A 25,250-nucleotide genomic window follows, 5' to 3' on the forward strand; every position below is an offset into this window, starting at 1 on the left:
CTTTACCCCTGTGGCCACCAAAGCCTCAGCTCGGTTTAAGCGATGCTAGAAGTATTGGCGGCAGAGTGAATTTTATTTATAGGTTTTACAAATTATGATTTTTTTCTTCTAATAGTAGCTAATGGTATACCCTACTAATGTGCACAATTTTAAGTTTCAAATGTTTTGTATTCTGAGCTACATAGAAATAAAAAAAAATCTGTCTTTTTTAGAGATTTGAAATCACTATGTTTAGATCTTCATTTTTTGTGTTTTTGTGTAGCCCAAACTACACATTGTTTCCGATTGAAAATTTGCTCGTTTGTGAGATACATTACTGACTACGCCATGATCTGTTTTCAGAATATTTTAAAACTTAGAGATATTATTTTTAATTTATTTGAATAAAGAGATCACTGGTAATCATGTGAACCAAATCTCTGTCCTGCCAAGAGTCCTTACGAGCCATACTAGTTCAAAGGTTAGCATGCCTCAGAGATTAGCCAAAGTTAAATTGTACCAATCATGAGTCAACAGTCGAACCGAACTAATCAGCAAAATTCAACCCGGAATGCGCGTTAACCCAGATTTTTCCCCTGTCCCTTTCGATCACATCGTCATCGCAGCAACGACGCTGTCCCTCTTCCCACTCATCCTTGTTCACCTACAAATTCCGTTGGCGATAGCTCAGCTGGTCCACGGACAGACGGCAACCATCCGGCCTGACTGGGAGCCGCCGTGTCGACCATCCGGCAGGGCCATCGGCACGTCGCCGTCGGCGACCGCGTCGCTCTCGCCGGTGAGTGAGCCCGGCCGCGTGTACGTGCGAGCGTATGGGCGTAGGAGAAGCTTCGATAGCGTTCAGCCTTCAGCGTGATGGTCACGTCTTTGCTTGTTAATTTGTCCTCTTCCCATGGAAATTACTACTGCCGTACATAAACTCGCCAGTCTAGCCCAGGTTAAAAATGGTCGGGCATATTTTCAGTCGACAGGAAAACAAGAACAATCCACACACGTCGATCGGCGTCACGAGTAAGCGTGGAGCAGTTTCTTTCCGTAGCAATTTTTTTTTGGCAAAATTGATTTGACGAGTTTGGGTTCGCCCATTGTCACGTCATGGACTCGCATTTTAGCAACAGTTACGAATAACTCGTTCACCTTTTAAATCCCCTCTCTGTTATTTAGAAGCAAAAGATTTTAAAAAAAATCATTACTTGACTGGTATATACTTATATGGTGTGATGCAACCATGAAAGAAACATTGGAGTCCTACCGTGCTAGCGTCTGATGCCGAACTGACAGCTCACCAAGATCAACAACGCATGCACTGCACCTAATGCGACATCAGGATCAGATCTAGCTGCATGCCTTCGTACAATTTGGATGTTTTAGTGATTTATGTAGTCTCGTCAGCTGCTATGATCTTATCCGGCAACTGTGTATAGGCCATCTCTGCCACGTACTACTAATTTGCTTTCTTAAAACGTTAACCAGATGGCACGATAGCTAGGGTAGATTCAACTTGGTAACTTGCCTTAAATAGCGCGGGACACTCTCACAGTGACAGGGATCAGGGGACCAACACTCTCCAAATCAAGGTAGATGATTTAGGATAACAGCTTTGGCGAGGATGTCTCATCGTTCTCATTGACTCTTGCGTACTCACCATGTATCTGCAAATGTTAGCAATAACATAGTACAAATAGTGAAGACATGACTTTTAATGTGATTTTTCTTAGGGAAATTCTCAAATATGCCCATTTAATGAAAATAAAATAAGGGAGATGGATTCAAACATCGGTTTGCAGAGCGGACATGGTCATCTCCATTGAAGAATCTGAAGTGATCACACCACTCGCTAAGAATCATGTCATACTTACGGATCATCAGATGAAGGTGACTCTATCCACACCTTCGTTCGTGCTCCCAAGGAAGACGAGCATGGTGTGCTTCAATATTGTCAACAACTCCAGAGTTAAGCGGCGATAGGTCAGGGCGTCCTGTTAGACAAATTCTTGCAACCCCATATTAGTAATAAGCGTATTGAAATCGTTACCTATCCTAAGATGGTTAACAATGGTGGGACATGACCACTTGGTGGACGTGATGGTTCGTGCACAGAGCTGCTTGAAGCGGGCGAAGTCTTGCTTCATCCCTAGCGTGATCCCGAGGTACTCATCCTCGGTGGTCTTGCTCTTCTGGGCTTGTCCCCTGGTGTTCATATCTATCAATGGTAAACTTGGAAAAATTTAGCACCTTGGTTCCAATATATTAGAGTAGTAATTGGTCCTCTCAACAAGTAAGTGTAAAGATCACCTCAAAAAAATACTTCAAAATATGTTCAACAAAAACCATTCTTATTCATCTATGAACTATGATTGGAAATAAGATGTTGGGCAAATATTTGCAAAAAGTAATTAAGGGATCAGAGGAGAAACACACCTTAGATCGTTTGTGCAAGAGGACTTGATAATAAATCGAACGAGTAAAGAGATCCTCAAGACGGGTTTGGAGAGTTTGGAGGAAGAAGTAAGAAAATTTGAGTGTTTGTGATTTAGGGTTACCTCTTCCCAAGAAAAAAAAAAGGTTAACTCATTTTTTTCCGTGCATCCTCTTCCACTAGTTTACACTATCTTCTCCGGGTTATACCATCCTTATCCACTGACGGTGTGCCGCGTTAGGAAGAAGGATGAGCATCCCAACTACCACTGTCCGTGGATGCGTTTCCTTCACTCATCCTTTTTATGCACACGAAATTGCGATGCTAGCATGTTTCAGTTTCCACTCTCTTGCGTCAACATAGAGGTGACCTCTTCTTTTTGTCACCTTCTTTGCTAACGACGCGACATGACATTAGAGTGTTCCTCATTTCCGTGTCCGGGTCCTAGCAATTTTTAGAAAGGAAAGTCACCCACCTCACGCCTCGGTTTTGTGGAGGAGACAGGATAAAAAAAGTTTCATCTCATGGCATTTGGGAATAATTTAACTTCACCATAGTTACTGAGTCAAACCCACATTCGAACGATGTTTTGAACTTTGAAGAAATCTATATGGAGAACAACTACCTTATGGGGTTAACCCCACATTCTTTGCATGTGATATCTAGAATTAACTTGAGTTAGCCGAGACGTGGTTTGCGTCTTGGGTTAATTCATGATTTTTTTGCATATGTTCTCTTCCGCTAATTTACGTCTATCTTCTCCACGTGTCACTATCTCCTCATCTGATGACAGTGTGCCGCGTCAAAGAGAAGGATGAGCATACGAACTATCACCGTCGGTGAATGCATACCCTTTGCTTCTCATTTTCATGGGCAAGAAAATGTGATGCCAACATCCTTCAATTTCCACTTTATTGCGTCAAGTTAGAGGCAACCTCATTATTTCCCTCGTCTACTTTGCTACCAACAAAACATGACATTGGAATGTCCCTCTTTTGCTTGTTCGTAGAGAAATTTCTGGAATGGAAAGTCACCCACCTCGTGCCTTTGTTTTGTCGATGCGAAGGGATAAAATGTTTCACTGCACGGCGTCCAAGAATAGCTTTACTTAATTAATTGCAGTAACTAGTACATATTTACCGAACAAGGTATTGAACTTTCAAGAGATCTATATGGAGAATGCCTGCTTTGTGGTCTTGATGATTCTATGCTTGCAATATATGGAAGTAACTTGACTTGTTCAAGACACGCCTTTTATGTTGGGTTAATTCAATGAATCTTGTTGTTGCATATGTTCTCTTTTGGTAATTTATGCCTATCATACTTTGGTTGCACTATCCTTATCCTTTGACAGTGTGCCGCGTCAGAAAGAAGGATATGCGTACCAACTACCACGGTCGGTGGATGTGTATCATTATCCTCTAACGGAGTGCCGCGTCGGAAAGAAGGGTGAGCATACCAACTACCACGGTCGGTAGATGTGTATCATTATCCTCTGACTGTGTGCCGCGTTAGAGAGGAGGATGAGCGTACCAACTACCACCGTCGGTGGATGCGTATCATTATCCTCTAACTGTGTGCCGCGCCAGAGAGGAGGATACGCGTACCAACTACCACCGTCGGTGGATGTGTATCATTATCCTCTGACAGTGTGCCGCGTCAGGGGAGAAGGATGAGCGTCCCAACTACCACCGTCTGTGGATGTGTATCCCTATCCTCTGACGGTGTGCCGCGTTAGAAAGAAGGATGAGCGTCCCAACTACCACCGTCTGTGGATGCGTATCTCTATCCTCTGACGGTGTGCCGCGTCAGAAAGGAGAATGAGCATCCCAACTACCACCATCGGTGGATGCGTATCCCTATCCTCTGACGGTGTGCCGCGTCAGAAAGGAGGATGAGCGTCCCAACTCGGTGGATGCATATCCTTTACTCCTCCTTTTTGTGATGCCAGCACCCTGCGGTTTCCACTCGCTTGTGTCATCTTAGATGCCACCTCATTCTTTTCTCGTCGCCTACTTCGCCACTGACGCAACGCGACACTGAATAGTCCCTCTTTCGCGTGTTGGTATGCTAGCGGGTTCTAGAAAGGAAATGTCTCCCACCTCACGCATTGGTTTTGCGCAAGCTAAGGGATCAAAAAAGTTTCATCTTGCGGCATCTGTGAATAATATTAACTTAATCGAATTAACCGTGATAAGTCCACATTTGAACTATAGGTTATGATCTTTCAAGAAATATACCATATGGAGAATTTTCTGACCTGTTGTCAACGCCTATTGTAACCGGGTGGGTCGACTGCATTGTGCACTGGATGAGTCCACTCGGCGCACTATGGGTGGCTGGGGCGGCGGGTCAAGAAGAGATGGCAACAATCATCCTGGCAGTCCATTGTCTCCGGTAACTTTTCCCAGCCTGAACGAACTGTGCGTGTGAATCAGCGCCGGCTTTCCTTGCCGTTTACTCACCACTGGAAAAAGGCAGCTGAAAGGCCTATAAATACGTCGCCTCCTCCTCCCACTCTCCCCAGCACCATCCATCCCCACCTCTGCCGCAGGGTCGCACCCACCACCACCACCACCCGCCGGAAACCCCCAAATCACAACCCACTCCAGCCCCCGGAGCCAATTCCGGCGAGATGGGCCTCTCGAGCATGCCGGCGCCCAAGGACAACCTCTTCATCTTCCTCCTCTACAACACGGCGGTGTCCATCGCCGTGCTCTCCGACCTGGTGCGCGCGGCCATGGCCTTCGTCGGCCTCCCCGTGCCGCCCGCCTGGGGCGAGGACGACGACCAGCCCCTCGCCATCCCGTCCTCCTCCCCCGCGCGCGCCCCCGCGGGGCCCACCCTCGCGGACAGGTTCCGGACCAGCTTCACCCCGGCGCTGTTCGGGCGCGGGCGCCGCGGCGGCGCGCCGGACTGCCGCGTGTGCCTGGCCAGGTTCGAGCCGGAGTCGGTGGTGAACCGGCTGCCCTGCGGCCACCTGTTCCACCGCGCCTGCCTCGAGACGTGGCTCGACTACGACCACGCCACCTGCCCGCTCTGCCGCCTCCGCCTCCTCCCCGCCGCCGACGACCCGCCCTCGCTCGGCTTCGCCCGGGTTCACTGAGAGATCTGCCGCCGTCGCCGTCGATTCGATTCACCACCGCGCGCGGAGCCAGCTCCATCTGCGCCCTGCTGCCGTGTGCGCGCGCATAGGAAAATTGAGGATCCATCCATCCCCCATTTAGCTCTAGCTCCACCCCCATTTAGTTCCTTCTCTTTTATTTACTCTAATGTTTTACAGTAGTAGTGCCGCTTCTTATTAGAGTGGCCTCTTCTTCTTCCTTTGTTGCGCTGCTGCTGTACCTTGTAAATATCCGCCGAGTGCTCCCATCCCATGGACATGGAGGGTGTAGCGCTTCTGTGTACACCGCTGCTTATGCAATTCAAAGAGATGATGAAGATAATATCCATGACATCAAAGTTGAGCTCCTTCTGCCTTTCTTGTTTTGTTCTTTTTTCATGTAGTAATTGTGCTGCTCATCGATAGTACAGCAATTAAACTCAAATTCTGTCTTTCTCCAGGAATTAAACTGAATTTCGATGCATCTGTCAAATTATTATATATAGAAACAAAAGTAGTATGGGCGCACGTAGAAATAGAAACTTTTTCAGAGGAAAAACGTCAACAATTCTTCTTGCGTGGGAGGAGGAAAGAAAGAGAATGTTCTAGAGGGAATGGTCGACACAAGATATTTTTGGGGATGGGGAGCAGAGCAGGTCACCGGGCGGGAGGATATGTCTAGACGCAATTCGTTGGGCGCTGAAAGGCACGGCGACGAGGGGCTGTGTAGTACTAGTATGTGAGTCACATGGGCTGCGTGCGTGCCTGTCGACATGGCCGCACTCCCCGTGTCCGCGTCTGCGTCCATGAATGTGCCCATCAATTCACCCTCCTCTTGTTTCATTCACCAGTTATCTGCCTGCCTGCCAATCATGTTATCTTTTTTAAACTGAAGGCTCGACGAGCCCGACTTTGAATTAACAAAGCCATCACGGCCAGGATTACATCAAGAACAACCACAACCGGAAAAGAAAGCGAAAAACTGGGGTTGCCAGCTAGCGTTACAAGCAAATGTGCTGAGCTAGAGCCTAAACAAAGATAGAAACAAAGGAGTCCAAGGGCTCGAGCAAAACACCGGCAGCTCGGCTGGAAACTTCGCGCACCGAGCCGCCGCTCCGAGGAACTGCACCAAACTGAAGAAGCACGCCGGGCCGCCAAGCGGAAGACCACCGACGCCAAGGGAGCTAGCTAACCGCGCAAGAGAGCGAGTGAGACTCCGGAGTTCAAAGGGGGCAACCTTCACGACAGAGCCTCCAGGAAGGGAAACGGCGCTCACAAGCGTCGTCGGCCGTCGGCACGAGAGGGGCCGTGCAATGCTTTCGCATGGGCTACAAACACCCACCCCACGGAAAACCTCTCGTCTTTGCAACCGACATCGGGACATCCCACAGCTAATGAAAACCACCGAGTGTCCCCCTGCGCCGACCTCAACTCCAACGGCCACCCTAGGCCCGAGAGTGGTCACGCGAACTCGGGGCACACCGTCTATGTGAAGCTCGGTCGCATCAAGACGCGAAGTGCATCGACGAGAAGGAAATCCGAGGAGGAACTCGGAGAACTCGCAAGTCAACAGGGCAGCAGACAGTGCCCAAGGGAGGCAACCAGCAGCAGGATGTGTGTCGTGGCCACGCCTCCAAGAAGGTAAACGGCATCCGTAGACGTCGTCGTCGCCGGCAGTGGCCTAAGCCTTGCGTTGCTTTCGCGGACACACCATCAGACCCGCTGGCGTCTCTGTAGGCCGCACCCCGCAAAACCAACCCAGATGGGAAGAACCGAGACGAACCGCCCTCGCGGTTGTCGATGTAGCCGGAGGAAATCGGAACATCGACGGCGGCGATCCGTCACCATGCCGTAGCCGCACCATCCTACCGGCCACAGGTCCCAAGCTCTCCCCGAGCCGGAGCAAACCCGCGAGAGACCCGTGGTGTCCTGGCCCCTACCGAGAACACCCGGAAACGGCCCAAACCTAGGCCCACCAACCCGGATCTAGGCCCGTCGCCGCCATCCCATGGCCGGGGCCGAGCTCATCGTGAACGCGAGGCGCCGACGAGGAGCTTGGCCACCCGCCGGAGACGAAGAAGGCCGCCGTAGCATGCCAACGGCGGACGCGAAGGGCGCCTCCGAGGCGCACACGCGAAACAGCGGGCCCTCGCCGTGACCGCCGGGAGCGACCCGTAGAAGCCGACAAGACGCGGTCGTCGCCCGCGAGGAGGCGACACGCCGCTGAGCTCCGCCGCCTCGACCTCGAGGAAACGCCTCGCCGCGGCGCGCCGGCCCGCCGCGCAAGGTGCCGTCGCCTCCTCGTAGAGGATCTCCACCGCCCGAGGGAGAGGCCCCACGCCACCTCCGCACGAACAAGATCCAAGAGCCCGCCGCCGCCGGCACCGCCTGGGCTTTGCCCGGCGGCTGACGCCGGCGGCGGCGGCGGGGGGAGCGGGGAGAAGGGGCTGGGGCTAGGGTTTGGGGGGAATCGCCCGCCCGTCGCCCGCGGGGAGCGACAGGACGGGCCGAAGCGTTTTGTTTTTTCCAATCATGTTATCTCGGCAACAGCTTATTTGTTTCTATTTACACGATGAGGTGATAGTTCAGTGAGGAATTCTCAAAGGCAATGCTCTGAGTTCCACAAATTCTACTATTCAACAGAGACAAGTTGGTTAGACCAGAGTATCAAACTCGGGAGTCCAATTTTGCATTCCACGGACGGGGATAAGAATAGTACACTACCGGTCCTTTTCAGCATAGCGGTTTTGTTAGCTTCTCCATATTCATGCCTTCGCTATCCCTATCCCCCCAACAGAAAGGAAGAAGATATAACACCTTAACACAGGAACAGTCTCTGAACTTCACAACTTTATTGGATCACTTATTTCTGCTTCCGTGCAGTTCAACACGTGATCTTTGAAGCAAAGGTTTCAAATGGTTCAATTCCATGTACAAAAAAGATACGCAGAACACAGTACTGCAATCCTATGTATGTCCATGTAGAAACACACACACACACACACACACTAGTCTACACAGAAACAAGCTGTAGGTCCTCCTGGTGTCACTGTAGTTCATCACCCCATACAGAGGCCGGTATCATGGTTTGGTCTAATTGCTGTTATCTGTGATACATTTTGTCAGACACAGCGCAACATAACAAATGGATTGGAGTCCTGAGTTCAGCCACAATGGCTCGGCTGCTGCAAATGGGTTGGATTTGCAAAGCTCGCCTCTAAAATGGTCTAAAGAATGAATCAGTCGCCCGTCCGGCGTGTATCTTCAGTCAAGCAATGTATGTACAGAAGATCATTACCGGCGGTCAGAGTATGTCCGGTCATTCAGTATTATGCACAGGGGTTTGTCACGGATGAATGGTCCTATCGGGCTTGCGGGAGCTGCTTCGATGCAAGGCTGAACATCTCCTTTAGGCGAGCAGATGAGCTTGAGAGAACGTTCTTCTCGATTCTCTTCTGGTGCCTGGTGCTCTTTGACCATTCGATTCCAAGATAGACCTGGACGCTGCACGCCTTTTGTTTAGGAGCAAGGTCTTCGATCTGATATTTTATATGAAGCTGCACGCAAAAGCCAGGTGTATATGTCATTTACAATATTTATTATTCTGGTTCTATCCAAAACAAATCAGTTTGATTTGCTCTGAATAGACAAAGGAAGAAGTTGGAACGTGTTTAATTTGATATTTGGGTACACATACATGAAAGACCAGAACAAACATTTACTCGCAACCTACATAATGTTTGGCTCGACATATGTAAAAAACCAGAACAAACATCAATCACTAATTTATGCATCACAAGTCATGTGTACCTGACAGAAAATCTGTACTCAGATTGATTACTGTACTACTACGGTTTCGGTCGTGCATTGAAATTGTTTCATCTTTCTAACCAGTGGAGGATAGTCTATATAAAAAGCCAAAGTTCTAGTACTTAATACTGACCTTCTGAGTCAAACTAAAATCCTCTATCTCACCGAAGATTTCAACCAATTAGTGTAACTAAAGCGATGTACTTCAAGGACAATAGAACACTTCAATATACAGAACAGATGTCATGAAGTGAAAAACCGCACCATCTTTCAAAGGCAGAAGTTTTCTAGGCATTGTGAAAGGTGTCACATGAAGATCATGTAACTGCCAGAGGAAGGGTTCCTCCTCGCTGGTGCAGCTCACGGCTTGGTCCACATGGAAAACACTGCAATGCTTGTGTATGAGGGTGAACCATATCAAATCAGGCCTGGCTATGGGCATCGGCTAGGGTGGAAGGGCTCCAATCACTATGCCCAAGAAGGGCATCGCCAATGTAGCTCAGTCATGTGCATGTGAGTCCTAGCCGTGTATATAAACTTCTTTTTGTATCAATGCATCGAGAAGCGAAGATTTTGCGTTGAGATTGTGCTACTCTTAGACGCTTAGCCACTAGTATAAGCATGGTTTTGTTTTTTTCTAAGAGCTGCGCATAGAAGATTTGAGTATATCCACATACCGTGAAGAAGTCACCAAGGAGGACCCCTTGAAGTTCCATGATCTCTTCTATAATCCACCCTTTCTTATTGGGCATAGGAGATTTCAGTTGGGTACCAGTCACTTCTCCTCCAACAGGAGACAACCTCCTGCTGAACTTGTAATGAATTTGTCTTTGAGATTCATCGGGTTTATCTGATTCCCATTGTGTAGCGGAGTATTTAAGGCAGCCAACTTTCTCCATGACTTTCATCTCCAACGAACCTCCTTCAAACAACTCCATAAGTGAGTTCATCTGGCAAAAGGAACATTCATTTCAGTTCAACTTTGTGATAAATTTAATCATAAGAAGTTACAGAACTTGCAGGTGCAACTCAGGTGCAAATTAAATTTGCCACGGCGTGTATAAATTAACTTGAATTACATTAGCAGATATGGTTGAGGAAAAAACTTCGCTCATCTGAAGGCTCTTGGAGTCCTCAACACCAAGAAAAATTCCACTGTCTTCGCTCTCAAGAGTTTTATCTTGGGATTGCTCCTCAGCAATCTGTACTTTGGACTCGGAGCTCAAAGATCTTGCTTTCCATAAAGCCATTATCGTCCTGTAAAGCATCCCAAAAAATATCTATAAGGGCCAGACTGAAATGCCAAGAATCATAATGACATGCAAAAGGAGATTTCAAGGTGCTATGGTCTAGTGTATCAATACAGATGTTTCTCGATGGTCTAGACTGGCCGTTGTAACTGAAAAACCCTTTAAATGGTTTATTCTAGTGGAGCTAATAATTCATATCATTTCCAAAAGGTGGAGATTTACCTATTGGCCACACTAAATGATGCAAAAGACTGCAGAGAAAACTTCAGCTTTCCACTCTCAATGCTCTTTGCACCATGCTTTGCATCCATCCCTCTACCTTTGTGAAGAGTTATTGCAAGGGATGGACTCCACGACGCTAGTGATGGAGGAATTGCCTGTATGTCTTCAATATCCTCCCATAGAAAGAAGAACTTTGTTTTTCGGCCAAACATGCTTGAATAAAATCCAATAATTCTTGGAGATAAGAAAAGATGGCCCTGAAATGAAAAGTACATATTATCTTGTTAATTAACAGAACGTTTAGTAAGTATTTCATTTTCTTTTAGTTTACTATTTGATCAGACACCCTTTGGTACACACATTTTTTTTCTAAATTTCATTTTTCAATATATATGTTTGAAACTGGCAATACAAGATGCTCATAGTATACAAAAGTGTGTACATCCTAACAAGTTAGCCATATCCAAATAAATGAATTTCCATATCTTTTAAGAACAACTAATTAAAGAGTACACAATTCACAATTCTGCAAGTATAACATATTTTCAACCTTGAACTCTGTAACCAGTTGCTTCTAACCATGAACTCCTGAATCAGTTTACTTTACCCCCATTGTCCTACCCCAACTAGTTTTGTGCTGATTAGGACGAAGCGCGTGGTGTCACTTACACACGTCAGCACCTTGCCATATCAGCAACGTAAATATTTATTTTATAAAAATCAAGTAAAGGAGAATTTAACAGTCAAAAGATGACCTGTAGCTGAACTTCTTTAATAGTAAATCTGCAAAGATATAGATCTGAAGTTTCTAAAATGTTTTTCCCCATAGTCAAACTGAAAAAGGATTCAACAGTCAATCTTGAAAAACTTTTTCCAAAACTCCGTCCATATTTTTTCAAATATATTATGTTTTAAACTTTTTTTTTCTTGATTTTCTAAAAAAATACTTACATTGTTTGATGTGTATAAGTCATACCACTTCTCTTTTTTTCGATAAAATGGAAAGCTTTGTGTCTCAATGCATGTACATAGAAGAAGAGAGTTAAACTGATTTAGAAGTTTGGGAGTTTACTTTAAACTGACGCCAATTGTCATCTTAGTTAGCACAAAACCACTTGGGATATGGCAAGGGGGTAAAGTAAACTGACTCAAGAGTTCAATGCTAAAAAACAAACTGTTACAGAGTTCACGGTTGAAACTTAAACTTCTGCAATTGTTCAAGGTTGAATATGTTAGTAGGACTATGTATTTCCTTTTCCTACTCTATCTCGTACCATGTATAGATATGGGCCTAATGCCTTAGCAATAGATCAAGTTGCATATTTCCTGACAGAACAATGGTCTTTTTTTTTCTATAAAAGGCTATCCATTCTAGGTTATGAGCTCAAGCAAAGAAGAACGAATGTATTCTGTCCCTGATTTTCTATCCTCCCAGTCTATGTTCGAACCCTCCCTTACAATATCCCTGATCCCCATCAAGCCTTGATGTTTGGCTATCCGCTTTATGATAGTGTCAGTTGCAATTTGAGAGGTACCTGTGTAGGCAATTTTCGCTTCAAGTAGCAAGTGAAACTGCTGATGAGAAATTCTTCAGCTGGCAGAGAGAATAGCTCCTGGAATGCAGTATTACTTCGGGGAGACCGCAATGGCATCTGGCAGTAGTAACCCAGATCAGACTAGGGGAAACTCACATAGTAACAGTATGCTTTCAAGAAGATGGGAAGGGAAGTACTCACCTTCTTACCAACTTCTTTCTCCATTTTGCTCAGAAAATCGGAGACCATACCAGTGCCCTTAGAGTTGTTCAAAAATATTCTGAGGTGTAACTTAGACTGCCTGGACTTAGCCAAGTTACCTTCAAGAGGAATCCATACATCGGCTAGCTCTGACAGGTTTGATTTGACGAAGTTGATTTCAGCATGTCCAAGGGAGGTAACTTCATCAAATGGACCATCAAAATCGTACACATGTACATTCATCACTGATGGAGGATCATCCATGGCATCAAACTCGAAGATGTCTGCGAGATTTAGGGAAATATATTTAGTTGCTCAATACATCATGTACCAGACGGCCCTATCTTTCAACTAAAATGGGGGAATTTCCATGTTAACTTTTCTTAGTGATATGTGGTTATGGAAGATGTTACGGATCATGAAGGAACATCAGAAACTTTTTCACAAATAACATACCGTTCCACTGAGGTTCAAGTGTTTGGAACTTGATTGAACTTGTTTTTGTTTTACCATTGCAAGTAAATACCACGTAAGGATCAGAGAAACCAGTAGCATCGACTGGTGCCAACTTGGTTCCCTCAATCAAAGCAACCGTCAACAACCATCCGTCGCCTTTTGCTTTCACGCCATGATCACCAACTGCATGAGGAAAAATATTAGCCTAACAAAAAATCACATTCATGGCAACTAGATTCAATAATGTACATCAAGAAATGAGAGTCAAATCGATATGGTACGATTTTTTTCTTTCTAAATGGGGATACCCCAGCCTCTGCATCAATCGATGCATATGGCTTCTTTTATTAAAAACAAATCAGTTTTACAACCAGCAACATTCGAAACTTATTACAAATCATGGATCACATAGAGTCGCCATAAAGATAAGCCATCTAAACAGATATAACATGAAGCGCCTTTGCATCATCGATATGGTACGAATACATAGGTTTCTTTGGAGAAAACTGACAGGACTGAAGTTTTGCATTTCTTTTGCATGAAGCAAATTGAAAGATCTTTTAATTTACAACACGTTAATGTCAAGGGAGTGGAGAATATCCAAAAGGCATGCTAAACAGCAACACAGCTGAACTTTGTTATTTGATAACATATTCTTGGTTATTAATAACTGGAGTCTTCCATTTACAAGGAGGTACATACGCATTGCAGATGGAAAGTGATGAAAATGAGGATTGAAAGGGAAGAAAGTACCTTTTTGTTCCCTTGCCTGAAAAAAACACAAGATTTTCTTAAATATGTGTTGCACCTGAAGAAACAATAGCCCACCCATGACAATCTCGCTGAGTGAATCTGGCAAATCTAATCCAGGAAACTCAAGTCCCTGAACTGCACCTGAATTCACCAGTGAAATGTGCACAACAATGTACAGGGCTACAAAAAGGGAGGACAAGACACCAAAGTTGCAGAAGTATAGGAATGCTATCTTCAAATCAGACTCCTGGCCCCCTTGCAATGAAGCTAAGACCTGTTCCTTGTCTGACCCAGCATCTTCTACATCAATAGGCTTGATCCTCTCTGCCAGTAAATCAGAAAACTGTGCATAGTTTTGCTCCAAGCCTTGTCTTGCACCATTTTCTATCATACTTTTCAGCATAGTACTCTGAAGAAAATTCATGCGCCAAGAAATGACCAAATGCGAAGTCTGTTGCTCAGAATCAAGTTCCGGACCTGGCATAATACGGAAAAGAATCTCTGTCCGAAAATAAGTACCGCAAGGAACATCAGGGGTGCTGGCACTCATTAAAACTGAATACTCTTTCCCATCAGCCTTCAAATAAGATTGTTCCTCTGTTGCTTTAACAGCTTTAACCAATTTGGATGGTGCAGTTGTATAGGTTACCACTCTCTTCAGAGACTCCCCACTATTATCAGTTCTCCAGGGTTCAGTTTTGAAATCAGTACAACCCTGAGTCTGTATCAATGTTGGCCGAAAATCTGAATCTGGTGAGAAGAGAAGGTTATTCAAATCACCAGGCGACGTAAAATATGACTGGTTAACAAGAATTCCTTGTAAATTCACAGGCATTTCGACTCCTTCATGCTTTGATTCAAAAGATTTCAAGAGTTCATCAAATGAAGCTTCTGTAGACATATCATCAGTTTGGCTTACAGGGACCTCAACTCCTGCTGATTTTTGTTGAATCTCTTCCGACGCCTCAGTCTTTGCCATAGACGTTGACGAAAGATCGTCAGTTTTCTTGACAAACATTTGACAGACACGATCAACAAGCGAGGGCCTCTCAAGCTTTTCTGTTTTAAGAGTTTCTGCTCCATTAGAAATTTCAGTACCAATCACGTTAAACCTGTCCTCCGCGGCTGTTTGATCCGTCCCTTGGCTACATATTTCCTCTTCAGGGATTTGAGCTCCACCAGAATACTCAATAACATTATCTCCTTTAGGGGCTTCATTTTCTTGATAAGCTAATGCAGCTGATGATCCAGTGCTCGGACTTGATACCAATGAATATTGTTTCTGTATGCCAGTTAGTTCAGCTGTATCAGACCATGATCGTGTGGCCCCACCTGTTTCTAGAGATATTGCAACACAAATCTCCCCTGCAAGGTGCAACCAAATGATAAATCAGAAAAGTGACCATGGTTGGTGAGACCAAATGATAAATCAGAAAGGTGCTATTTCCCTTAGTCACTGTAAAAAGATTGGTGAGAGACCAATCTGATCATAATCCCCTGGTTTTGGATACTGGAGATAATATAGTTCTTCCTAAGAAAAGAGGTTTTAAGTTTGATAACAATTGGTTGAACAACGATGATTTCCTGTTGAAGGTTACGGATATTTGGAAACAACCTGTTAGCAATTCGGATCCTATTGATGTGTTAAACATCAAGCTTAAACGTGTTAAAAAGTATTTCAAAGGCTGGGGGTCCAATTTGTTTGGTCATATTAAAAAGAGAAAAGCTGAACTTAAAATAAACCTTGATTCATTAGAACAAGAGGAGGAGAAAAGGGAGTTGACTCCTGAGGAGGTTGTAACAAAGACTCAAATCATGGTAGATCTTTATAATATTCATGCAGAGGAAGAATCGTATTGGCATCAAAGGTCTCATGCCAGATGGCTTTTGCATGGTGATCAAAACACATCCTATTTTCATAAAATTGCTAATGGGAGGAAACGAAGAAATACAGTGCATTCATTAGATGATAATGGTGTGCTTGTGGAAGGCACGGGGAATTTGTTGAAACATGCTACTGATTATTACAAAGAGTTGTTTGGTCCAGCTCCTGGAAATATGTTCAATTTATCTCCTAACTTGTGGACCGAGGAGGAAACCTTAAATGTTGCTGATAATGCGGATCTTACCAGACCCTTTACTGTGGAGGAGATTAAAAAAGCCCTTTTCTCTATGGAAACTAATCGTGCTCCGGGTCCGGATGATATTCCTAGTGAATTCTACCAGCATTGCTGGGAAATAGTAAAAGGTGACATCATGAATTTATTTTACAGTTTCTATAATGGAACGTTGGATCTGCAACGTTTGAACTATGGGGTGATAACTTTGTTACCGAAAATGGCTGATGCTAACAAAATTCAGCAGTTTAGGCCCATTTGTCTTCTCCGATGCATTTATAAGCTGATTACGAAAACTCTAACGATCCGTCTTGAACCTTATGCAAGCAAGCTTTTTAGTGTTCAGCAGAATGCTTTTATTAAAAATAGACATCTTATGGATGGCGTGTTTTCGCTGCATGAAATTATGCATCATGTGCATGTTAAAAAACAAGTGGGTATCATTTTGAAAATCGATTTCGAAAAAGCCTATGACAAGGTTAATTGGGATTTCCTCTTGAGATGTCATGAGTTGAGAGGTTTCTGTCCCATGTGGTGTTCTTGGATTAAGCAATCCTTACATAATGGAACAGTTAGTGTGAAAATTAATAATGAGACGGGTCCCTATTTTCAGAGTGCAAAGGGGGTGCGCCAAGGCGACCCCATGGCTCCTTTTTTGTTCAATATGGTTGGAGAATCTTTAACGAAAATGGTTTTGCAAGCACAACAAAATGGGTTGATCAGTGGTCTGGCTCCTGATCTTGTTAGGAATGGTGTTGCTATTCTTCAATATGCGGATGATACGGTTTTATGTTTGTCGCATGATCCTGATAAAGCTATGAATCTTAAGTTGTTGCTTTACATGTTTGAGCTCATGTCGGGGTTAAAAATTAACTTCATGAAAAGTGAAATATTTTCTATTAATGCGGATAATGATACAACAAAATTCTATTCTGATCTGTTCAATTGTCAAGTGGGGCAACTGCCCATGAAATATCTGGGCATGCCTGTTACCTTCGCCAATTTGAAAAATATTGATTGGGATTTCCTAGATGCTAAGATGCTTAAAAAGCTTGATTCCTGGGGGGGTGACTCGGCAACCTCTGGAGGACGTTTGGTTCTTTTGGATTCTAGTCTTTCCGGTATTCCCTATTTTTATATGTCGATGTTCTTGATGAACAAGACATTTGTGGAAAAAATTGACAAACATAGGAGAAGTTTCTTTTGGGCTGGTAAGAAGAAAAAAAGAAAATACCATTTGGTTAAATGGACAAGAGTTTGCCGATCTAAAAAGAAAGGGGGTTTGGGGGTCAAGGACCTTCGGAAGCAAAATATTAGTCTCTTATGTAAGTGGTGGTGGAAATTAGAGACACAAAATGGGTTGTGGCAAACAATCATTAAAGCTAAATATCTTAGAAATAAATCAGTCGCCTCGGTTAAACAGAGAGCGCATGATTCCCCTGGATGGAAAAATCTATTGAAAGTAAAAGATTTCTATTTTGCTGGGAGAAAAGTTTTGTTACGAAAAGGTAACCTAGTGAGGTTTTGGAAGGATCCCTGGCTTGATGATATTCCTCTATGTGAATCCTTCCCAGCCCTTTTTGACATTTGCCAAGAACAAGATTGGACATTCGAGAGAGCCATGAGCTGTAATTTGGTGATTCCTTTTCGGAGAAGAATGTTGCCTGACATGATATCTCAGTGGGAGCTTATTAAAAACCGTGCTATGAGTTATCCTAGTTTCTTGGACTCGGATACTGTGACTTGGAGTTTGAGTGCTAATGGCTGTTTCTCCACCAAGTCGATGTATCAACATTTAGAAAAAAACCTGGCTGGATCCCATAATAAGTGGATTTGGAAAGCAAAAGTTCCTTTGAAAATCAAGATTTTCTTGTGGCAACTTTTTCAAAATGCTATTTTAACTAGAGACAATCTTAAAAAGCGAAAATGGGGTGGTTCGCCTTTATGTTCATTTTGTCAACAGGCAGAAACGATGACTCATCTTTTCTTTGAATGCTCCAATGCTAAAGTGATCTGGGGCAACCTGGGTGGGATTTTGGGAACATCTTTGTGTCCTTCTTCTTTATGGCAGAGTGTGGCTTGGTTATATCGTTTTTATCCTCGAGGAAGAAGATTTCATATGTTACTCCTTGCTGCTATTTGTTGGGGAATTTGGAGTATAAGAAACAAAATAACCTTTGAGAAAGCTATTGTCCGCTCTCCCTTGGTTACTATTGCTATGATCTGTTCCTTGTTACATTACTGGGCAGGTCTGTTCGGGCGCGAAGATGGAGGAAGAATCAAGATGGGAGCGGATCAAATGCTCCAGCGGGCGTCCGCGCTTCATTCCAAGGAGTCTTCGATGGCTCCGGGGACTTCCTCTGGAGGACATGGACTGCTGATGATAACCAATGGCGGAGAGTGAAAAATCCTCATGTTTGTTGCTGTTGAAGTCCTGCTGTAGTTGATCTCTGCTTTGGATATCACTTTTGGTTGGCTGTTTGCTGGAGTTATATAGCAAAAAATCTGAACTGTGTAGGTTAGGGTAGGTTTTTTGCCCCGTAGCTTGGTTTTCGATGCCGAGATCAAGTGGCGGGTTTTCCTACCATGATGTTTCCTTTGCTGGGCATATCCCTGTTGTTGCTCCTTTTATTAAGATTTTGTTGTCAGGTGTGAACATCTGTATTTCCGTTATGCTTATAATGGAAAAGGGAGTAAGTCCCAGTTGGAAAAAAAAAGAAAAGTGACCATGGTTTTGAGCACAATGACGTAAGTAGAATTTATGCCCTTCTAGATCCTACAGGTAGTACTAGTAGTAAGATGAACACATGCTGCAGCTTCACAAAGTCAAATACTGAATCCATATGCAAAAAGACAAAAGGCATGATTTAACATAGCAAACGACCATTAGAAAATACTACTCGGAAAAAAAAATCAGAGTTGAAACAATTACCACAATCAACTGCCTTGTCACTCTTGCCCTTGGGAAGAAGCTGGTACCAGCGCGTACCGAGCGAGAGGTCCTCCGCAGCCAGAATATCCTCCAGTGGCACCGTCACTTGGCCCAGGAAGTCGTCAGTCCCGATCATGTCTTCATCATAGACGTCAATCTTGAGCACTTCCCGGACATCAGCGACGACCCAGCTGAACTCCTGATCCCACTCCGGGTTCAGGTTCATCTTGACCACCTTGGTCTTGAACCTCTGCTTCCCAACCTGTAACTTCACATAGGGGTCGCTGAAGCCGTTGAAATCCATGGCGCGCAGGTTGCGGGCTCCGATCACACGCACAGTCAGCCTCATCTCTACCTTCTCAAGCCACAAATCCCCCGCCAAGAAATGGCAAGAATCGATCAGGAGCTTGCTCCTTTCCCCGATCCCAGAACCAAAAGGACCACTCACTCCTGCCAAGTAACGGGCCAACTACCTCTGCTCCCCAACAGGCAATCCCAAGATCAAAATGGCAAAGCAAACCCACATCACTTATTCCACGCCCATTACCAATCCCGGCAAAGAAACAAGGCCGACAGGCACATCGGCCGCTTTCCAGGCGCAAATCTCCCTTTCCAAATCTAGGATCCCCACTGGATGTGGACGCGCGACCAGAACCAGATCAGATTTAGCCGAGCCGAGACGAGACGGACAGGAGCAGGAGGATTGGAGGAAGAAGAAGCAAGCAGACGTGCGCGAGAGAAATGGCGAGGAGGAGGAGACCAAATGAAGGGAGTAACCGGCAGACCGCGCGCAAGTCCTTCCTCAATATACTAGCTCCCAAGTCGTCTTCTTTGTTGGATCAAGTCAAAGGAAAACAAAGCCAACCACATGGATGGATGGACGCCAGATTTCGTCAACGACACAGGAGGAGCGAAATGGGAAGGAAGCGACGAGTGGGAAGGAGGTGGTGGAGAAAAGGCATCGTGTTCTTCATGGTGCACACCCTATTAAACTAGCGGCGGCGCATCCGCCTTTTTGGCGTGCCGGTGATTCCCCCGGCCGAATCGGCGGCTCGGCTCGGGGTTGCTAATTTCTTCGTCTTGTCCTTCTCCGGCCCTGGTCTCCCCGCGTTTGCCGTTGGTCGCCGTCGCGCCGTCGCTGTACAAGACCTCGGGATTCCGGTGTGAAGACGGGAGATTTCCCGTGACGAATTCGTCGGCGCAAGTACAACTGCAGCCATCGTGAGTACGGCCAGAGGACTGCCAGACATTTGATTCCGGACGGATGGTCATGATTGAGATCTTGCTTGGATTGGGCAGTACACGTCTAAAAGCGGAAAGTATTTCTGCACTATCAAACGTACACGTGCATCTTTATCCAGAATTTTGTCTAAACTCGTAAAAATAAGAATTGTGTGGCATTGTTGTACATATATGTGTCCTTTATATCTGTGGAAAGTAGTTCCAAGAAAACGAAAACATAGATTGGCCATTAGGAGAAAAGAACAAAAAATAGTATTTTTTGGAGACTAAATTCAGACAAGCCGCGGAAAAAAGTTCTAATTGTGAAGATTTTGAACCTTATTTTATATTTGTAATGCTTTTTAGGCCGGAGCATGTGCTCGGAGGCTCCATTTTTCAAAAAAACTTTAAGGACCCTTTTAAAGAAAAAGAAAAAATAACGGGATTGGAATCTCATTGCATGCTAAATTATGCATGGACCAAAACCATATGACCTAGTATCCTAGAAAAATCACATCAACTTGAAAAGAGGCGCGACTTTTAGATGTTGCACCGGAAAAAAAAATAGTAGATTTTTTCACATAATGTGCTACTTTATTGAACGAAGAGAGAGAGAGAGAGAGAGAGAGAGAGAGAGAGAGAGAGAAAAAGAGTAGTTGCATTGAACTCTAAGAAGATTTTTTTCATACTCCCTCCATTTCATATAATCCCGCACATTTGATCAAAGTCAAGCTTTGTAATCTTTGACCAACAAGTAATGACAAAATATTAATATATAAAAAGTCAAATGTAAATGATATGACTATTGCATTATGATAAATAATAATCGTAATAAATTTTTTTACATATATCTTGTCAAACTTTGCAAAGTTTTGACTCTGGCCAAATCTTATATGCGGAGTAATATAAAACTGAGGAAGTATGATAGACATCTTGCTTAAATTTCTCCAATACTTAGATGAAACATTTATATCATATATTTTTTCATATGAGAGACATCGTGGTTGGATTTCTCCAGTACCTTATGTGCAATCATAAGGTCCGACAGGAATATCCATGTATATATTTCCTTGGACGATTTTCTTACACTTGAATATCATTTTCTGAACAGAGCACGTGCTCCCGCGTGCAACTATGAATTACGCATGTTCAGTCGTCAGCTTCGATAGTTAACCATATCCATTCCTGTATGGTAAATATCCCCGACGTGATTGGAATGCATATAATATTGTCCTTTGCATGTAACGTTATATAAAAGCACGAAATTCACTCCTTGACTTTGAATTTCATAGGCCACGGCTCTTTATGGATAACTGCAATGGACAACGTCAATGTGTGCCTTCTCATCAAACGAAAAAAAAGGAAAACTTCAAACGTAGCTGTCAGTGATGTTTCGATATCGTAGTTGCTTCTTCATCAGAGATTTGACGAAGTATAACAATGAAACAGTATTTATTTACTTGCACTGTCACATCTAAACCTGGTTATACTTTTTGTTTATCTTACCAATGCGTCTATGATCTATCTTAGAGCATCTCCAGCCGTGTTTCCCAAAGTGTCCCCAAACAGCGCCGGATCGAGCGTTTTTGGGATATATTTTGTTCATTGTTTGGAGGACGTCGCTCCCCAGCCGCGTCCCCCCAAACGCCGGCCCCAAACTTTTTTATATGGTTTTCGAAAACACAACCATTTATTAAATATAGCATACACATAAATTAATATGTTTGCCAAAATTGTTTTCAAATTAAAATACAACAAACAATAAAACAACTAAACAAATGTAATAAATGGGGCTTGATCAAGGTGCCGCGGCATTTGCTGATAATCCTTTGATTCTCCACATATGCTCAACGACATCATTTTGAAGTTGCTTGTGAACATTGCTGTCACAAATCTCCGCGTGTATGGCGAGGAAATCAGCAAAATCTGCAGGCAACTCATGATCAACCTCCGCAAGAGGCCCTGACACTCATAGGGACCAACATGTCTCCTGACATGATTCTTGCGGTCATCCTCGATGATCATGTTGTGCATGATCACACAAGCCTGCATCACCTCCCACATTTGGTCGTGAGACCAGCTTACAATAGGATACCGGACAATTGCAAATTGAGCTTGAAGCACACCAAATGCCCGCTCGATATCCTTCCTGCAAGCCTCCTATCGTGAAGCAAAGTGGCAATTCTTCTGATCTGATGGATCCGATATTGTTTTGACAAAAGTGGCCCATTAATATATATCATGGGCTAGATGATAGCCTTTGGTATATTGGTGCTCATTGATCTCATAGTGTTGGGGGGATGACCCTCGGTATGCCAAAGGCATGCCGAACTTGCTTAGTTTAGGTTGGTAAGGTACCGGTTTAAAGAGTATTTCGGACAAAAGAGTTAAGCATATGGCAACGTGAGCTTATGCCGGTATCCCAGGAAGGGTATACCGGAATAGGCTAAGAAGGTACCGGATTACCGGTACAGGCTACATTGTAGCACGTTGGCAAGCTGGTCAAAGATTCTCTCAAGAGGTAGAGGACAAGGCTGAGCGAAGCACTTCAGCTTTAATCGAAGCTCTGAGGCCAAAGCAGAAGATGACGTAGAAGGTACCGAAGGATGTCACCGCGCCTGATTAAAGGTCTACCGGTGTCATCAGCTGCCAAAGAGGCTTTGTAAAGTAGTTTGTCTAGTCAAAGATGTCATTAGGGTTTCCTAGGGTTTCTTCCCCTGTAAGCCACCCTCTCCCCTATATAAGGAGAGGGAGCACACCCTAGCGCGGGTACGAACCAGACGTCCTACCTTGTATCAGAAAACATGTAACCTTGTTCCACCATGGAATAGAGAGATCCATAGTTGAGCTAGTTGTTGTGTTCTTCTTCTTCAACCTCTAGCCAAGGCCAAGTTCATCAAGAAAGCATCCGGAATTCCATCCGGAATCCATCCCCATATAACCAAGACCATCCCCCGAATCCTCTAGCGCACATTCGGCTCTGTCGTTGCCTAATCGACGGTACCTCGGAGGAGGGATCCTCACGAGGGGGAGAAGAAGTAGGGGCCATAGGGCGAAGTGCACACGGGACGGTGGTACGCGATTTACCCAGCTTCGGAACACCTGCACGAAGACAGGGCCCTACCGCTGCTTGTCTGGAATTATCTGGGCGCTTTCGCGTTGTTACAATGAGTTGTGGTTGTGCCTCTTGGGCTCCCAGGATCCGGCTTATATAGGCGCACGGATCTAGGGTTTACATGGAGAGTCCTAGCCGGAATACAAGTTGCCTAACTACGGTACAATGTCTTGCCGTGTACGTCAAGGATCCGCCTTCCTCCAAGTACGTGCTTGGATCCGGATACTTCATGGCCCGTCACGGATCCGGCCTCCTTCGTAGGTCGGTTGAGATCCGGCTTCCTGTTCCTGGCTGGACTTCATCCTTCAGGATCTACAGCAACTGGGCCGCCCGATGGGCCACATGCCTCATCACCAACTATGGGCCACCCGGGCTTGCCGGATCTAGGCCATGCCGTTGATATACCCATAAAGTATACCCACAACAGTAGCCCCCGAAGTTCTCCGAGATTCATCATTCCTCCGGCTTCATTCAGCTCGGATCCGAAGAGAATCTTGAAGAGCTTCAAAACCTTTACTTGTTTCCGGTATCGTCTATTCGGAAATCTTCCTTTCTCCTGAATCGGCAACGCAACGGAGATTCCACCTTTCCCGCGCACAACCCCCTTTTTTCCCGCACTAAATTTTCGGAGATGCGAATCTTCTAGCCAGAAATTTCGGGAGCGCACAGTTAAGTTACCTCCACGTCGTTTTACCGTTTTTAACCTAAGACACGTGTCAGGCATCTAACGGTGAGACCGTTCAGTTTCCACTGCTAGATCTGAAACACGAATCTCCGCGCGAGGTTTATAAATATCCCTCGCGCGCGGTAACTTCTCATTCTTTCACCGCACCTTTCTCCTCTTCTTCTTCCTTGTGCCGCGCCGCCCGTTAGATCTGAACTCCGGCGAACTCTCGCACGGGGAACTTCTCCCGCCGCCACTCCAAGGTCTCCCTCGACCTGAGATCTGCGTGTTTAATCGAGATTTTTCCTCCGCCGCCGTTTCGTGGTCTTCGGGAGCGCAACGCTGCAAGTCCGGCCAGCACAACCTCGCCGGCGTCCCACGGAACCACCGCGCCATTAACGGTAAGTGCGCCGGTCCCGTAGAAGAAGAAGTGTAGCGTAGATTCTGATTACTCAAATATTTTAAATGGGTGCAGCCGGAAGCATGCCACTTGATTCACCGCATTGTACTGGTAGCTCTCCGAGTAGCCCAAATCCCAATTCGTTAGAACCAATCTGTCCGGATCCCATAGCATATCTACCACCATATGTTTCCGACATCCGGCTAGCTCAACCATTTTCCGCATCTTCCAGGCACCACTCCGGGCCGGATCCCCTCCCTCAAAGAACTTCAAGAAGAACTCGAGGGTCAAGCGAGAATGGCAGCCAAAGTGCAGGAGGCGGAAAACAAGAGGGCTTCCAAGGCTCGGATCCGCGAAGGAGAACGGGGTCAGTGGTGGCCCTGTGAAACCACCGACGTGGAGCTTAGAGAGCTCCAGAACGAGGGTATGATCTCCGCCTACTGGAGCTTCATACGCGACACCGACGTCCCCAAGCCCGGAGCCGATGAAGTAGTTATGACCAAGGCTTGGGTGGAGCGCGGGTTGTCACTCCCCTGCTCGAAGTTTTTCCTCTCCATCCTCGGCACGTATGGGCTCCGGCTTCACAATATCTGCCCTAACTCATACCTCCTCCTCTCCAACTTTGCAACACTTTGCGAAGGGCATCTTGGAATCCGACCGGATGTCAAGTTATGGCAGTTTTTCTTCCGAGTGAAGAAGGAAACGAAGGACAAAGCAATGGTGAACTGTGGGAGCATGACGTTCATGCTCCGACCTGGACGCATGTATCCACCACATGATTCGCACGAATCCGTCCGGTACTGGAACGCCGGATGGTTCTATGAAAAGAACGCTTCAGTTCCGAACATCCATGATGGCCTGCCCAAGTTCGTCAACGAGCCTCCGGAAGAACTCGCGAGCTGGAGCTTCGTTCCCTCACTCGCTCAAACCCCTATCCTGGAGAAAGCGGCGCGGAGAATATCTTGGTTAGTCCATGACGGGCTAACCGGAGCTCAACTCACTCTTAGCTGGTTCACCCGGCGGATCCAGCCACTGCGGCACAATGCGCGGTT

General features: G+C 45.3%; 2 protein-coding genes across 2 annotated transcripts; one reads left to right on the top strand and one right to left on the bottom strand.

Moving 5' to 3' along the window:
• Positions 1-4,957: 4,957 nt before the first annotated feature.
• LOC124681358 (probable E3 ubiquitin-protein ligase XERICO) lies at positions 4,958-5,881 on the top strand. Its single transcript, XM_047216288.1, has one exon. The coding sequence runs from the start codon at positions 5,055-5,057 to the stop codon at positions 5,523-5,525; it is 471 nt and encodes a 156-aa protein (XP_047072244.1). The 5' UTR covers positions 4,958-5,054; the 3' UTR covers positions 5,526-5,881.
• A 2,473-nt stretch (positions 5,882-8,354) lies between these two features.
• Positions 8,355-19,813, bottom strand: LOC124666166 (C2 and GRAM domain-containing protein At1g03370-like). Its single transcript, XM_047203547.1, has 9 exons — positions 18,799-19,813; positions 13,750-15,114; positions 12,997-13,179; positions 12,541-12,824; positions 12,340-12,456; positions 10,805-11,061; positions 10,412-10,589; positions 10,010-10,282; positions 8,355-9,079 (listed from the first exon to the last, which is right to left on the bottom strand). The coding sequence occupies exons 1-9, from the start codon at positions 19,145-19,147 to the stop codon at positions 8,885-8,887; spliced, it is 3,201 nt and encodes a 1,066-aa protein (XP_047059503.1). The 5' UTR covers positions 19,148-19,813; the 3' UTR covers positions 8,355-8,884.
• Between the last annotated feature and the right edge of the window lie 5,437 nt (positions 19,814-25,250).

This window comes from Lolium rigidum, chromosome 1 (assembly GCF_022539505.1).
Source record: "Lolium rigidum isolate FL_2022 chromosome 1, APGP_CSIRO_Lrig_0.1, whole genome shotgun sequence".
Classification (NCBI taxonomy): domain Eukaryota; kingdom Viridiplantae; phylum Streptophyta; class Magnoliopsida; order Poales; family Poaceae; genus Lolium; species Lolium rigidum.